Source organism: Acomys minous (genome assembly GCF_964271855.1).
Source record: "Acomys minous genome assembly, chromosome: 14".
Lineage (NCBI taxonomy): Eukaryota > Metazoa > Chordata > Mammalia > Rodentia > Muridae > Acomys > Acomys minous.
This window is the reverse complement of record NC_140496.1, coordinates 70095538-70111008: the sequence shown is the minus strand read 5'-3', so window position 1 is coordinate 70111008 and position 15471 is coordinate 70095538. Positions and strand designations below refer to the sequence as shown.

The following is a 15471-nucleotide window of genomic DNA, read 5'->3' as shown; positions in this document are numbered from 1 at the left end:
CATGGCTATCCATTGCAGCACACTGACATTATTTTAATTTTTTTTGAGTACTAATAATGATCTATATTACTAAACTGGCTTGTATGTAACTTTTGTAAAGTTTAGGTATTATAAAAATATTCCCAAATATTTTCCTGAATGGAAAAGCATTATGATGTACTAATAGAAATATTATCCATTCCCCCTCTTAATTTCTAAAGACAAAACTAAATATACAAAACTGATAACTTCAAACGGTATTAAATTTAAGTATCCTTTTGTCATAATGGTCTCTTTTCTATTTACTTTCATAAAGCTACTTGTTCTAATATTACAATTTCTCAGCTTCACAGAAGCTTTGACATTCTGGATCTTTTGTCTCGACAGATATTTTCTTATTTATATTAATTTAATGTTATTATTCAAACTCTTTCAGTCTTAAGTGTCCCACAAGACTTCTATGTCAAAGTGCTGGTCCTCAGCATGACGGCATGTGTGGGAGTTGGTGGGATATTGGAGTGAGTCTTGGCAGAATTCAGGTTACTGTGTGACATGCCTTGAATGTGGCTACCGGACCCCTGGGATATCTTCTCTCTGTCTGTCTCTGTCTCTGTCTCTGTCTCTGTCTCTGTCTCTGTCTCTGTCTCTGTCTCTGTCTCTGTCTCTGTCTCTGTCTCTGTCTCTCTCTCTCTCTCTCTCTCTCTCTCTCTCTCTCTCTCTCTCTCTCTCTCTCTCTGTCTCTCTCTCTGTTTTAATCTCCATTTCAGAGCCAACATGTTCTGAAAAGCTTTGCCATGTAATGTGCTCCCCGTAAATGATATTACATCTTAAAGTAGACCCAAAGCTATAGAACCAATGTGGTAGAGGGAAATATGGACACTGTGAGACAAAGTTAATAATTATTTTAAGATAAATGTGTTAGGAATTATGTCACATGATAAAAAGCTGACTTAGTTTTCCAATTTTAAATTTTATCTGTCCTTCACTAAACCACTTTCTCTTCACTATCTGCAACATTATTACTCAATCAACTCCTTCTGTAATATTCTAGAGAAACTCAGCATTGTCATTTCTACAAAATCTTTAATAGTATGTCCCATTATATTTTGTTGAAATCCAAATATAATATTGGGTAAAAGAGATTTTTTTTCAGTAAACTTTTAGTGATATGGTAGAAAGAAAGAGAGCGAGAAGCAGAGGTTTATAATTGTTATAGGGCCTTAGCCTTCCAGCAACCCAGTGAACTTGTGACCTTCACTGGGATTCCATGTTTTTATTTTTATTTCTTGACATGGCAGGATGACTAGAGTGTGATAGAGTTGAGTGTTTTTCTTTGCACAAATTGGTAGTAATTAGTTCTTGATAAAGCTCTTACATGTAACACTGGGAAAATAGAATACCAGTGAATTTTCTATTGCTGTAGGAAAATACTAACAATAGGTATTCTGTAGTGAAAAGAGCCTTTATTTGATTTCCCATCCTGGTGACTGGAATATCCACACAGCACAGCAACACAATCCTCCAGTATTGCAACATGGTGGATAAAAAGGAAGTGACCCTGTCCTGTAAAAGAGGCCACACATATGGAGCAACTGCATTTTTTCAAAAACCTACTCATGAGACCAAAATCTCTCTGTGAAACTAGTATGAATTTCTTCCAAGAACAATGGCCTCTTTACTTACTTTTTTATATAAGGCCCATTGTCGCACACCTTTAATCCCAGCACTTGGGAAGGAGAGGCAGGTGTATCTCTGTGTTTTTGAGGCCAGCCTGGTCTACAGAACAAGTCCAAAAGATCCCAGGCTCTGTTACACAGAGAAACAGTGCCTCAGAAGACAAACACACCCTGAATGATTGAATGAATGAAAGGAAGAAAGAAAGGCAGGAAGAAAGAAGACAGGCCCAATTCATAGGTTTAATATTTCCACTGCAAGAAGGAAACATCCAGCTCACCAGAAGAGGTCTTGTGAAGGAAGACAATTCTATAGATGTGTCCTCTCCACCATAATTGTATGAGTAAGCTTTGTCCGATGCTCAGTATGAGCACTGGTAGAGCTCCTTGGTATAAGAGCCATATGAAATGCTATAAAAATAATTTGGACGATTTTGCTATAAAAATTCAGGTGAGATGCTTTATTACTGGCTTGGGCAATGGCAATGGAAGAGGGGAAATGACCAAACTGAAAAAATGTTGCAAAGTATTTTAGGAATAAAAGTCTACAGTTACTATAAGATGATTTCAGGGAGTAATACTTTATTATGCTTTTGACAAACTGATTGCTTTTGTTTTGAAATAGTTTATTTGAAAATTCATTTGCAACAATGTGCAAATAATAGACAGGTTGGAGATATGACTCCATGGAAAAGTACTCAGTCACATCCATGAGCCCTTAGGTTACATTCACAAGTGAGATCTACAATAGATCAGAAAACTCTTTGTGTTTGTGTGTGTGTGTGTGTGTGTGTGTGTGTGTGTGTGTGTGTGTGTGTGTAATCGTCTCATAAGCATTATAGATTTTCTTATATATATAAGTATATATTTATATTTATATAGTATTATTCTGTTTCTATTTTGATCCATGTACTTCTCAAATTCAATAGACTCTGGTTCTATAAGATTTAAAGAGTAAGTACCAACTAAGTTGTTAATCAATTGATTTCCCAGTCTACATGCATTATGTTTACAGGGAGCTTTTAAGCATCTGTGTGTTTAAAGAAACAAGAGAATACTAACCCAGTAGCAGGAGAGAACACGCACTTTTTTCTTGGAAAACTTTCCATCTCTCAATTTGCCTAAAGTGCAAATTTTCCCAACTAAATGTTCTCCTTTTTGTCTGGAAAATTTGCTTGGAAAATCCATTTTGGATGATCTTGTACATGTCATAAATAATATTATGAAATGTAAGAGCCTTCAAACCCAGTTTAATGCTACCCATGGTAATTTTATAGGAAATGAAATACCAAACAAAGAATATTGGCCCTTTCAGATTCAGATTCAGGGTCAGTATTAAGGGACTATGTTAAGATGTGCTTGGAATTATTTTTGAGCCAGTCCTAAGGGTACTTTAGCTTAAATATTTGTGTACCTAATCTATTGTTGCATTTTACATTTATATAGTTTTTTTAAAAAACCAATAGTAATTTACTATTTATTTGAATAATTACAGTTGAGAGATGATGGGCTTTTTTTGTTCCTCTATTCTTTTTGTTTGTTTCAGACCTATTGTTACTACAAAACCTAGGCTGGCAGAAACACACTGCATTTCAGGCTACTCAAAACCCATAGTCAATTTAGCTAGTAACCTCAAATGCTGAGATAATAAGAATGCCCCTCAACTTTAGGTTTTAAGTGCTTAAGTTAAAAGTGAAACCAGCCAAGGACAATACAGGCGGTAAACCTTAAACCCCTACCCAGATCTAGCCAATGGACAGAACATTCTCCACAGTAGAGTGGAGAGTGGGATATTACTTTCTCACATACTCTGGTGCCTCACCTTTGACCATGTCCCCTGGAGGGGGAGACCTGGTGGCACTCAGAGGAAGGACAGTAGGTTACCAAGAAGAGACTTGATACCCTATGAGCATATACAGGGGGAGGTAATCCCCCACAGGAACGGTTATAGGGGAGGGGAATAAGGGGAAAATGGGAGGGAGGGAAGAATGGGAGGATACAAGGGATGGGATAACCATTGAGATGTAAGAAGAATAAATTAATAAAGGAAAAAAAATAAAAAATAAATAAAAGTGAAAGTCTTATAGATTTACCACTGCACTTTCTATTCATGGTGTTCATTATGTTTAAGCTGAATTAAAATTTGTTGCTGATGTCATTTATTTTCTCTGAAATCTTTTTATCTATAGAAAATCAATTTATTTTATTTTTAATTTTTTAAAATATATTTTACATATACATTTATATTATTATTTATATTATTATGCATATATACAATAAACTACCTACAGCACAAAGAACCACAAAATGATCAGGAATTATGTAAATGTTGCATTCATAGTGTTTTGGCTATTTTTATTCAGCAGCCTTGGAGAAAACAACTTTCCATCTAAAGTCTAAAATCCTGAATATAAATCAGTATCTACCATATCTCATCTTAAAACATCTATCTACACTTAAAAACTCTTAACCTCTAAACAAGTAAGCTTAATTGTAAAACTAAACTATCTGGCCTTCGACCCCATCAGAGACTTGAGAAGGAGTCTGAAATCTTCTTTGCCGTTCCTTGAGGAGTGGGAACTGACTTTATGGTGACATCATGACCTAGTCTTTTCATGTTGTTCTGGTAGAAGCTAACTGTCCACATTGCTGCCTTCACTTTTGATTATAATATGGGGTAAATAATAGCAAGGCCTCCATTCTCCTTGTTCAGCTTCCAGACTTGTTTGCAAAGTCCTGGTATTTTTTATTTGTAGTTCTTGGGTAAAATGAGATTCATGTTCCTATTGTGCAGATTGTTTTTTAACCAACAGACCACATATATCTCCTGAGAAACTAGGTTGACTTGACTTGAAAAAATAAGGCTTTCCAAAATAGGCCGACCACAATGATGTTAATCAAGGAATTCCACAAAGTCCATATGAAGACAGACACTTTATTTTTATTTTGTACTTAAGTGCTTTTATTCATATGTCTCCATATTTTTCATTCTTGCTCTTGATAAGAGTACAGCCATGGAATTTGAGTTGCTGGAGATGATATATTTGGCATCTTGATCTTCTTTGTTATTGGCATATGCGATTATAATCCTTATATTTATCATTATAAGAAAGCATTCATGTTTTATTTTCCTACTGTATTGTGTGGTATTTGACAAATGTTAAAGACAAATCTTTTATGATTTATTGCCTGTATTAATGAAGGAGTGGCTTCTATAAGAAGAGTTAGCTAGGTGTACATTTTTGGTACACACTAAATTTAGCGCTCTTTAAACAGTAAGGGGAATAAATCCACTTCATAGGGAATGCATGCTCATGTGAGTTCCCATATGGCTGCTTTAGAGACAAATAGATAACTGTAACTCTAATAAAAATGTTTAAAGATAAAAAATCTTGTGACAATGTACTTATGCTAAATGCTAATCACTAAAGTTCTGCTTCTATTAAGCTTTGCTTGCTTGCAAAGATCATGAAAGACCAATATACATCTCCTTACCACATCTGGAGGTTGCTTGTTCATTCCTGATCCCTAGGAAAGCAGGTGGCCTGGCCATTAACTAAAATTCTTGCCTTGTGCATTGTGGTCTCTGTGAATGTTTGGACCTTGATGCCACACTTTAACCGTACTGGAGTTTAGATGTAAAATACTCCATCCAGTAACTCTTGGTTCTCAGATTAGTTCTGTTGGGAGGCACTAGGTTCTAGGAACTTTAAGAGGCAGAGACAAGTGGAAAATCTTAGGTCATTAATGTTCTGTAAGTGATTGGATTATGAGACCTTGTTCTCCCCCCTCTCCCCCGTCTCCCCCCCCCATTCTCTCAGGTTCCAAGTATAAAGTAAACATGTTTTATTTACCACATGTTACCAGCATGACAAGCTAGGTTGCCACAAGCCCAAAGCACTGGTTCTATTACAACCTACAAACCTGGGCTGGAGAGATGGCTTGGCATTTTAGAAGCACTGACTGGTCTTCCAGAGGACTGGGGTTCAACTCCCAACACCCACATGGCAGTTCTCAACTGTCTGTAACTCCAAGATATGATGCCCTCACACAGACATACATGCAGAAAAAACACCAATGCAAAAATAAATAAATAAATGTTTTTAAAAGACTACAAGACAAAATAAACACAGTGTCCTTATAACATGGTAACCTCATGCATTTATTACAGTAACAGGAAGATGCCAAATATAGAAGGAAGCTTTGGCATAATTTTTCCAATAGAGTGTGACAAATGAGACGTATACAAGTGTCAGTGTCATAGTATATTTTATGGCAAAACTGATCGAATCAGAGTCATGATGTTTTTTTAAGAAAGCTTGTACTTACTTTCCTTTTGGCCCTTGAGAAGGCCGTGACATGTTGTGCCCAGCCTGGGAAGAAGTCTGTGTGAGAATACTGTTGTTATCTTCCAGGGACTAAAAACAATATCCAAACATCTGCTACAGACCTCAAACATTCCAATTCTTTAAACAAAGGCAAAAGAATCCCAGCCCAAATCCCAAGCATTGCTTCATTAGATATTCTAGATGACACTGTGGCTAGCTGGCAACTTACAGTTTGGTGAGATCCTCAAGAAGAAATCCAATTTAACAATGCAAAATAAATCAAGTTGTTTTAAGTTGTCCAATTAACTGTAATTTCTTAAGTAGAGATAGGAAATAGTGTGGATGCAGAGAGTTATTTTGAAGTCTTTTGGTTGGATCCTAGTTTCTTTCCCTTCTCCTCCATCTGGTCTGGTAAATTTTATTCCCCTCTCCCTCTTCAAACAAATCTGCTCAGAAAGCCTCCTAACAGAAAAAAAAAAGTGCCAAAGCCCGGTCCCACAATCCTGACATTTCTGAAAGCTGCCCAAATCCCATTCACCTGAGGTCCACAGCAACCTAAAACCCTGCCCTAGATAACCACACCTGGGCACAAGCAGACAGATCATTTTCCTTCCCCTACAATCTATAAAACTTTTCCTGCCATGGTCTGCACATGAGTTTCTCAGGTCTCATCCTGAGGCTGATGACCTACCCCAGGACCCCATTACCAAATAGACTTGGTTTTATTTTTAACTTTTAATGTGGCTTTTTTTTTTTTTTTTTTTTTTTTGGGCTGGCAGAGATAACCTATCAGTAACTTGATAAATTATTTCTTTTTTATGAATAAAATTTCACTGAAGAAATATATCATAATGTAATGCTGAGATCACCTAGGTGGCCCAGATTGCGAGACCCCTGAAATGACCTCCAGGACTCGATACCGATGCAACACACACAGGGTCCTGTATGATGGGCTCAGGCTTTGGGTCACAATCCTTCCTGACACAGCAGGATAGGAGAGTGACCCCAACCTTCAACGGTAATAGGATTATAAGGAGAAAAACTGTAATTAGGGGTTGGAGGTCACAGAGAAGTAAGGAAAAACCATAAGCGGGGGTTGTGGGTGACAGGAATGTTGACCTTGAGGCAGGTTGTGCCCAGGAGGCTGAATCTCCAGGGAAGTTGTTTTATCTCAATGGATCGTTGGGAGTTAATTGTATCTAATCTCTCAGGTGGAGTGTCTGGAGAGTGCTGGCATGTCTAGTTTATGGCAGTGCGTGGTCATTCCTGCATTGCAGGAAGAAGTGAATTCACCTTTAAAACAAGTTCTTACAGACCATGACATTAGTTGCAGAAAATACATTACATATACAATATGGCATTAATTTTGATCTTACAATACTTTATCCAACCATTCTTGCTTAGAAGGATGTCTTTGTTGCTTTCAAATCTTGAAAAGAATGGTTAAAGCATTTTTGAATATTCTTGGACAAGATTTTGTGTACATAGAAGTTCAAATCACTTTTGTAAGATTACCTTTAGCTTTGAAAAAAATACCAAAATATATTCCAGTGTCTATATTACTTTTTATTTCTACTACTGAGAAATAAGAGTTTCTGTTACTCTCCTTAAATAATAGTATCATGTTCTCTTTGTTCTGCAATGGGTTATGTATGCGCATGTCTGTAGGTGTGCCTCTCTATAAGTATGTGAGGAGTGACACACAGATAGAGAGAAGATAGATAAAGAATCATAATCCTCACACTGTTAGGCTCTGGAGATAATGGAAAATTGTAGGAAGCACCCCTGAAAATAAACATTGCAGACACCAGAACTGTCAATTTGTTGCCTATTTTCTTCAGTGGGATAAAATGAATGGTGCTTGGCCATCTGGAATGCTGGAGTGACTTGGTCATACAATTGGTAATCCTCTGCTATTCTATTAGGAGCCAGCCTCCGCCTGATTCCCAATATCCTGAGCATTGTTTAGGCCCTAGTCCTGCAGTGATGGAGAAAGCCCCCTCCAAATAATATGCATCCTCCATGAATAAAATCTGTTCTTATGCTTATCACAGATCTTTCCTCTAGGCCCTAACTGTGTGCTATGTTCATCAGCCAATAGAATCCATTGTTAACATAAATTCTACTATGTTTAAATGTGCAAGAAAAGCAAACCAGGGGGTCAGTTTTTTCTTTTGTTTTGTTTCAGTATATGAACATATTTTATTTTTTTTCCACTAATTTCTGAAATACCAGGAGAACTAAAATTGGATTTCAGGGTTTCCAGGGTAAAGGTTAAGAAATAGGCCTACATCAGGTAATCTGGCCAGCTGCAAATCAGAGTCCCACCAGAGATAATGTTGCCTAGTGACTGACCCGAAGAGGTCCCACCAGAGATAGAGTTGATGAGAGACCCAGTTTTGTGGCCACATTCCTTCCTGCCCACCAGAGATAGGCAACCAACTGACCCTGGCACATCAAGCTGCATCAGGACTAAGCACATCCTCTCCCACTGAGGCCAGACAAGACTGCCCAGTTTGGGGAAAGGGATCCAAAGTCAGGCAACAGAGTCAGAGACAGCCTCTTCTCCAACTGTTAGGGGACCCACATGATAACCAAGCTGCACATCTGCTAAATTTGTGTAAAGGGCTTAGGTCCAGCCCATGTATCCTCTTTGGTTGGTAATTAGTTCTTTCCTTTGAGCACCCATGGGCCTAGGTTAGTCTACTCTGTAGGTCTTGTGGTGTCCTTGACCCCTTCAGCTCCCTCAATCCTTCCTCTTACTCTTACACATGATTCCCTGAGATCTGCCTATTGTTTGGCTGTGAGTCTCTGTATCATTTTCCATTAGCTGCTGGATGAAGCCTCTCGGAAGGCAGTTATGCTAGTCTCCTGTCTGTAACATAGCAGAGTGATTTATTAAAGCAGAATGAGCTAATGGCAACAAAGCCAGCTATATTATATAAATTCAGGTTTATTGGAACAGCGTGGGAGGCAGAGGGAGAGTATACACTAGGGATGAGGCAAAGGGAAAGAGAGAAAGAGTAGGGTGATGGGAAAAGGGGAAAGGGGCAGCAGAGCCAAAAATGTGTAAATTATATAGTGAATGGTCTCTGGGAGATGGGAAGACCTGGCCCAAGATAGAGGGCAAGGCATACCAGCTATGCCCTGTAGCAGGACATAACACAGAGTATCATTAATAGTGTCAGGAGTTGGCTCTCTCCCATGGTGTGAGTCTCAAGTTGGCCCAATCATTGGTTGACCATTCCCTCAATCTCTGCTCCATCTTTATCCCTGCACATCTTGTAGGCAAGACAAATTTGGACGCAGAGCCTTTATGGGTGGGTTGGTGTCCCCCTCCCTCTGCTGGAAGTCCCAACTAGGTACAGGAGATGACCACTTCAGCTTTTTCAGTAATAGCCAGGAACTGTAAACAACCTAGATGTTTCTCAACCAAAGACTGAATAAAGAAAATGTACATTTACACAATTGATTACAAGTTCGTTACTAAAAGCAAGGACACCATGAAATTTGTAGGCAAATGGATGGAACTAGAAAAAAAACATATCCTAAGTGATGTAGCCCAGACCCAGAAAGACATGCATGCTATGTACTCACTTATAAGTGGATATATTCCATAAAGTACAGAATAACCAATCCAGAATCCACAGTCCCAAAGATGCCAAATAACAAAGAGGAACCAAGGGAGGATACTTGAATCATACACAGAAGAGAAAATAAAGTAGACTTCAGAAATGGATGGAGGAAGGGAACTTGGTGGGAGATGGGGTGGGGAAGGAATGGGACTAAGGATCAGATGAGGTGAGGGGGGATGAGAGGGGGAGGGGTGGGGAAGAAAATGGAAATCAATCGGGGCATCTCTGGGATGACATGGACGCCTGAGATTGGGGTCTCCTGGGAGTCTATGAGAATGACTCTAGCTAAGACTCCTAGCAGCAGGAGATATGGAGCCTATGGTCAGTTTCTTGAAGGCTACAACTCAGTGCCCACAAGGAAGGCACTGCCCCAAGTTTCATTCTTCACCATTCACTGTACAAACTGTCTCCCTTAAGGCCTTGGGGCTAGCAGAGGGGAGGAGTGGGGGGGGGTGTCCTCGACAGAAAATTAGTTAAAAGCATTTTTGAATTGTGAGATGGAAACAGATTTTGGGGGATCCATGGGAATGAATGCTACAAGTTAGATATAAAATGTTCCCATGAGGTACTGGCCTTTGACATTACTTGGAGTTGATGGGACTTTAAAGTGGTGGGACTCTGGGTAAAATATTGGGTCTCTGGAAACACATCCTCAAAGAGGATAATAAAACCCTAGCCCTTCTTCCTGCTTCTTCTTCCTGGATACCATGATGTGATCAGTTCCTCTGTTAGGTGCTTCAACTATAACCTTACATACTGACATAGGACCAAACCAGGCAACTATAACATTACATACTGACATAGGACCAAATCACCTGAGTCAAGTAGCCTAGCACTTGTAGACTGTAACAACTGAAGCCATGAGGCAAAATACAAAGGCAAAAAAGCTGGCTGACACAGATTTCAAAATTCAAGGAATCTCATCAAAGCTTGTGCTCTCCAGAAGCACTTCTAAGCATTTGGAAACTGAGAGTAGAATCAATGTATTCACAAGGAACATCAATAATCTTAGTAACAGAACAGTATGTGCTGAGTTTAATGTTGAGAGTTTATTGATTTTCAGGAAGTAACACTAAGGACTTTATAAAGCTTACAGTGCTAGGAGAGATTTAGGAGAGATCTTCAGATCTTCAGAAATCACTGCACAATAAATGCATATATCACATATAAATAATATTTTGATAGCTATTAAACATTTGAACTGGCCAGGCCAAGTAGTCTCAGGAAATGATACTTAGAATGAAAATCAACAGAACAGTAGGTGTTGTCTATTAAAAAGAACAAGATTAAAAAAAATCTTGAAGGGAGATCATCACATGGCTGGAGTGAAGAAAGTATGTATAAAAGACTGGAGAAAGAATGCTGTCTCTAAGGAAGGGGAGAGAGAGAGAGAGAGAGAGAGAGAGAGAGAGAGAGAGAGAGAGAGAGAGAGAGAGAGAGAATATGAATATATAAATTTCTTAGATTTCTGTTTGTTTATGGTTATAAATATAGTTGAGAAGTAAGTGGATTCAGTGTGATACTCCATAGTTTCAAAATAGTTTCTCCAACTTCATAGAAATTTTTGGGATATATAGATAATGAGTCTGATAAATTTTGTTGCATGATTTTTATTTTTAATTTTCAAGTTCTGATTGATAAAGCTTTAAAAATGAGTTTGGCTATACCTGGAAGGTGAGCTAGTTAGAAACCAGCAATAAGCTATGAACAGGCTATCCAGATTACATTTGCATTTCAAGAACTTTGCCCTGCTGGTGGTGTGAAAACAGATTAGACATAGGCCACAGTGGTTGTGTGGAGATAATTAAAGGAGAATACATGTCAGAGGGAATTTGATCTTGGAGACAAGTGGTTGCAAGACATAAAGACAAATGATTAAATTCAAGAGATGCTTTGAAGGGAAAATGGACAATGTTAACTCATTTTGTATTCATGTTTTTTTAAGGCTGTTGACAGAAGAGATGAGCACGTAATTTATCTTCCAGAGTAAATCTTTTAAGGGATCAAATTCCCTACAATATCATCCTTTTGGATATTTATTATGAGCACACGAATTTAAGTCTATAATATGGAAGAAAAGATAAAATGTAGCTCTTTCCGTTCCCAGCCCAGCCATGGCTCGTGATCCCAAGAAACATCTGAAACGTGTAGGGGCTCCAAAACATTGGATGCTGGATAAATTGACTGGCGTGTTTGCTCCTCGTCCATCCACTGGTCCTCACAAGCTGAGGGAATGTCTGCCTCTGATCATCTTTCTAAGGAACAGACTTAAGTATGCCCTGACTGGAGATGAAGTAAAAAAGGTTTGCAAGCAGCGCTTCCTTAAGATTGACGGCAAAGTCAGGACCGATATCACCTACCCTACAGGGTTTATGGATGTCATCAGCATTGCCAAGACTGGAGAGAACTTCCGGCTGATCTATGACACCAAGGGGCGCTTTGCTGTTCATCGTATTACACCTGAGGAGGTCAAGTACAACTTGTGCAAAGTGAGGAAGATCTTTGTGGACACAAAGGGAATCCCACATCTGGTGACCCATGATGCTCGCACCATTCTCTACCCTGATCCCCTCATCAAGGTGAACGACACCATTCATATTGATTTGGAGACGGGCAAAATAACTGACTTCATCAAGTTTGACCCTGGGAATATGTGTATGGTGACTGGAGGTGCTAACTTGGGAAGAGTTGGTGTGATCACCAACAGAGAGAGACATCGCGGTTCTTTTGATGTGGTTCATGTGAAAGATGCCAATGGTAACAGCTTTGCCACTCAGCTTTCCAACATTTTTGTTATTGGCAAGGGCAACAAACCATGGATTTCTCTTCCCCGAGGAAAAGGGATCCGCCTCACCATTGCTGAAGAGAGAGACAAGAGGCTAGCTGCCAAACAGAGCAGTGGGTGAAGTGGTCTCTAGGAGACATGCTGGGGAAATGCTTTCAAGACGCTGATGGCAACATGCTAGATTAAACAGGATGATGAAACTAGCCAGCAACATTTCTATTACATTTAAGGCCACTCTATCAGACAAAGCTCATGCCTGCCATTATTAATGGGGGCAAAAATCTGAGGCTTGGTAGATTATGGGCTTTAGGGAAAACCTTCTGTTGCTATTGTGCCAAGTAAATATAGTATTAAACAGATTCCTTAAAGGCTTATCATCAGACCCATAGATAAGTATATCTCTAAATCCTTATTGATAAACTTCTTTTTGCAGTAGATTATGATTAGAATGTAGCCCACAACTGATCAACGTGAAGAGAATAAGAAATTGAGGAAAGCTCAGCCTTAAATTTGACATCTTATCAATTCTTTCCTAATCTTTCCTAGAATCAGATACTATTGCAGAAGGGCAGGGGATAACTTATTTTAAGAGACAGAGGCAGTGGCTGACAGAAGCTAATCTATGTTTGATGATTTAAAAGGAAAGTTGCACACATGACTGATAATGGCACTGACTCCATGCACAATACATAGATGAGATCCAGCCAGAAAAATCATAGCTGGGAGCCAAGAGATGATCAGGAAACTCTTATTTCTTTCTAAGGAGCTTTTGGCAATTGATGTATGCTGGAGAGATAGGCAACTTACTTCAAGGGTGTGGCCTCTGAGAGCTACCAATGAGCCAGTAGACGGTCCTGCACTTGTGTGTTTATTGATACCACCAAATGAACTCAATGGGTTCATATAAAGAGGTAAAATGCATAAAGTTTGGAGAGCATAGTCGTGGTGGAAATGGAGGTTATTGTAATGGAAAAGATGGACATGGACTTGGTCAGTCTTCATTATATGCATGTAAGAAATTCTCAGTCAATGAAAGCTTAAGTGAGTAAACGTATAATTAAGGGTTCTTTGCCACTACCTACCAACTTAAGCTCTCAGGCAGGTACTTACACCTAGACTGTAATTTGGAGGAACAGGAAGCACAAATGCAGAACACAGGCTCCTTGAAGTCAGCCAATCTGATTTTAAACCTCTTTTCCTCAAATAAGGTAAAGAGTAAAAGGGTAGCTCATAGGATACACTTAAGGAGAAGATATTAAACTCATTTTTAGGTGTGTCATTTAAAAAAATGAAGAAATGGTACTACTTCATACGGTCATTGCAAGAACTAGGGAAGCAAGTGCATAAGAGCCTTAAGAAAACCACATACACCTTGCTGAAACAAAATAAATATAAACAAGATTTTTTTTAAAAAAAACTCAGCATTTAAAAATAAGTAGGGTTTTAGCTATTTAAATCAAATTATCTGAAAAAGAAATAAATTGATCTCACTTATACACTATCAAAACTTTTTTTAAAAGAGAAATAGATTTAACTAAATAAAGTAAAAGATATGGACAGTCCAATTTCAACACATAGATAAAACCTAGGAAGGCATAAATAATGAAAAGAGGCCCTATATTCATGGATAGGGATATATTTATTCTACTTTGTGAAGTCAATAGACTCCATATAGTCTCTATGAGAATGCTGATGAAATTCTTCATAGAAACAGAAAAAACTAATAAGTTATATAGAAATACAAAATCTTCTGAAGAGCATAGACAGAACAGTCAGAGTTATAATACCTCCTGATTCCTAAGTACATTACACATTAAAATAATCAAGGTTTCATAGTACCACCATCAAAGCAGAAATTCAGAGCAATAACACAGAGGAAAGAGCATATTGTATACTAATATATTTGCAGTCAAATTTTATTTATCAAGCATACCTAATGAGGAAAGTAATATTCTCTTCAGTTTTTGGGAAATTAGAAAGCCACATGAATATAAGAAATAATTAAGGTGTGCTCCTACTTTACACCAGTCACTAAAAATAACTAAAATATATTAACCATCTATATGTAAATTCAGAAGTTGCAAACTCCAAGGGAAAAAAATGAGTTATTTCCTTTTGACCTTGGCAATGATCTTTTGATTTAATAACCAAGGCACAAATTGCCAAAGCAAAAAGAGTGCGTAATCCTATGTCAAAGTAGAAGGATCTGCAAAGCTGAAGCCAAGGGAACAACAGTCAAAGGAAAAGTAACTCTATAAACAATATCATTAAGTATCTCATAAAGTGTTAATAAGCTGAAGATGCAAGGAATTCATGTAACTCAACAGGAGAAAAATACTTTACTAACAAATGGCAAAAAGAGACTGACAGACATTCTCCAATAAGACACGCACAAAAGAGTGGCATCAGGAATTATCCAGAAAGCAGAACAACATCTGCTTGGATATCTATTGTCAACAAGGTAAATGCCAACGAATGTCTTAAGGGTATGGGAGAAATGGAGCCTTTATGGATGCAGAGATGGCCCAGTGGTTAAGGGAACTATTTTTTGCTCTAGAGGACCCAGGCTTTCATCCTGGTACCCACATAGCACCTCACAACCATCTGTAACTGTGGCTTCAGATGACCAACTCTCTCTTCTGGTCTCCAAGAGCATTAGGCATGCAAGTGGTGGACATATACATGCAGACAAAATAATCATATCATGAAAATATGTTTTGAAGAAGGAAATACTGAATCAATCAAGGGGCATATATGCATAAAATTAGATGCTATCCAAACTTTGAATACACATAAATACTATCATTTAAATATTTTAAAATTAAAAGAAAGATTTGTTTCTTGTGTCTTCTCTTGGGCTAGTTTCCATTTATTTGTTTTGTGCAATTCTGATATCTTAGTTTTTGTTTTATTTTAATATATTTTAGTTTATTATTCCTCCATAGAAGCCTTTTTTCTTTCTAATGAAAGACAGAAAAGGAGTGGAATCTTATGAGAAGAAGGGGAGGAAGATGTAGGAGGAGTAAAGGAAAGGGAAAACACAGATGAGGAAATAGTATATGAGAAAAAAT

At 38.1% G+C, this 15471-nt stretch overlaps 1 protein-coding gene across 1 annotated transcript; it reads left to right on the top strand.

Moving 5' to 3' along the window:
* The first annotated feature begins 11711 nt into the window (after nucleotides 1-11711).
* On the top strand, nucleotides 11712-12603 carry LOC311582834 (small ribosomal subunit protein eS4-like). The gene has a single exon (XM_084756131.1). It carries the CDS (start codon nucleotides 11730-11732, stop codon nucleotides 12519-12521), a length of 792 nt encoding a protein of 263 aa, XP_084612257.1. The 5' UTR covers nucleotides 11712-11729; the 3' UTR covers nucleotides 12522-12603.
* Nucleotides 12604-15471: the final 2868 nt, after the last annotated feature.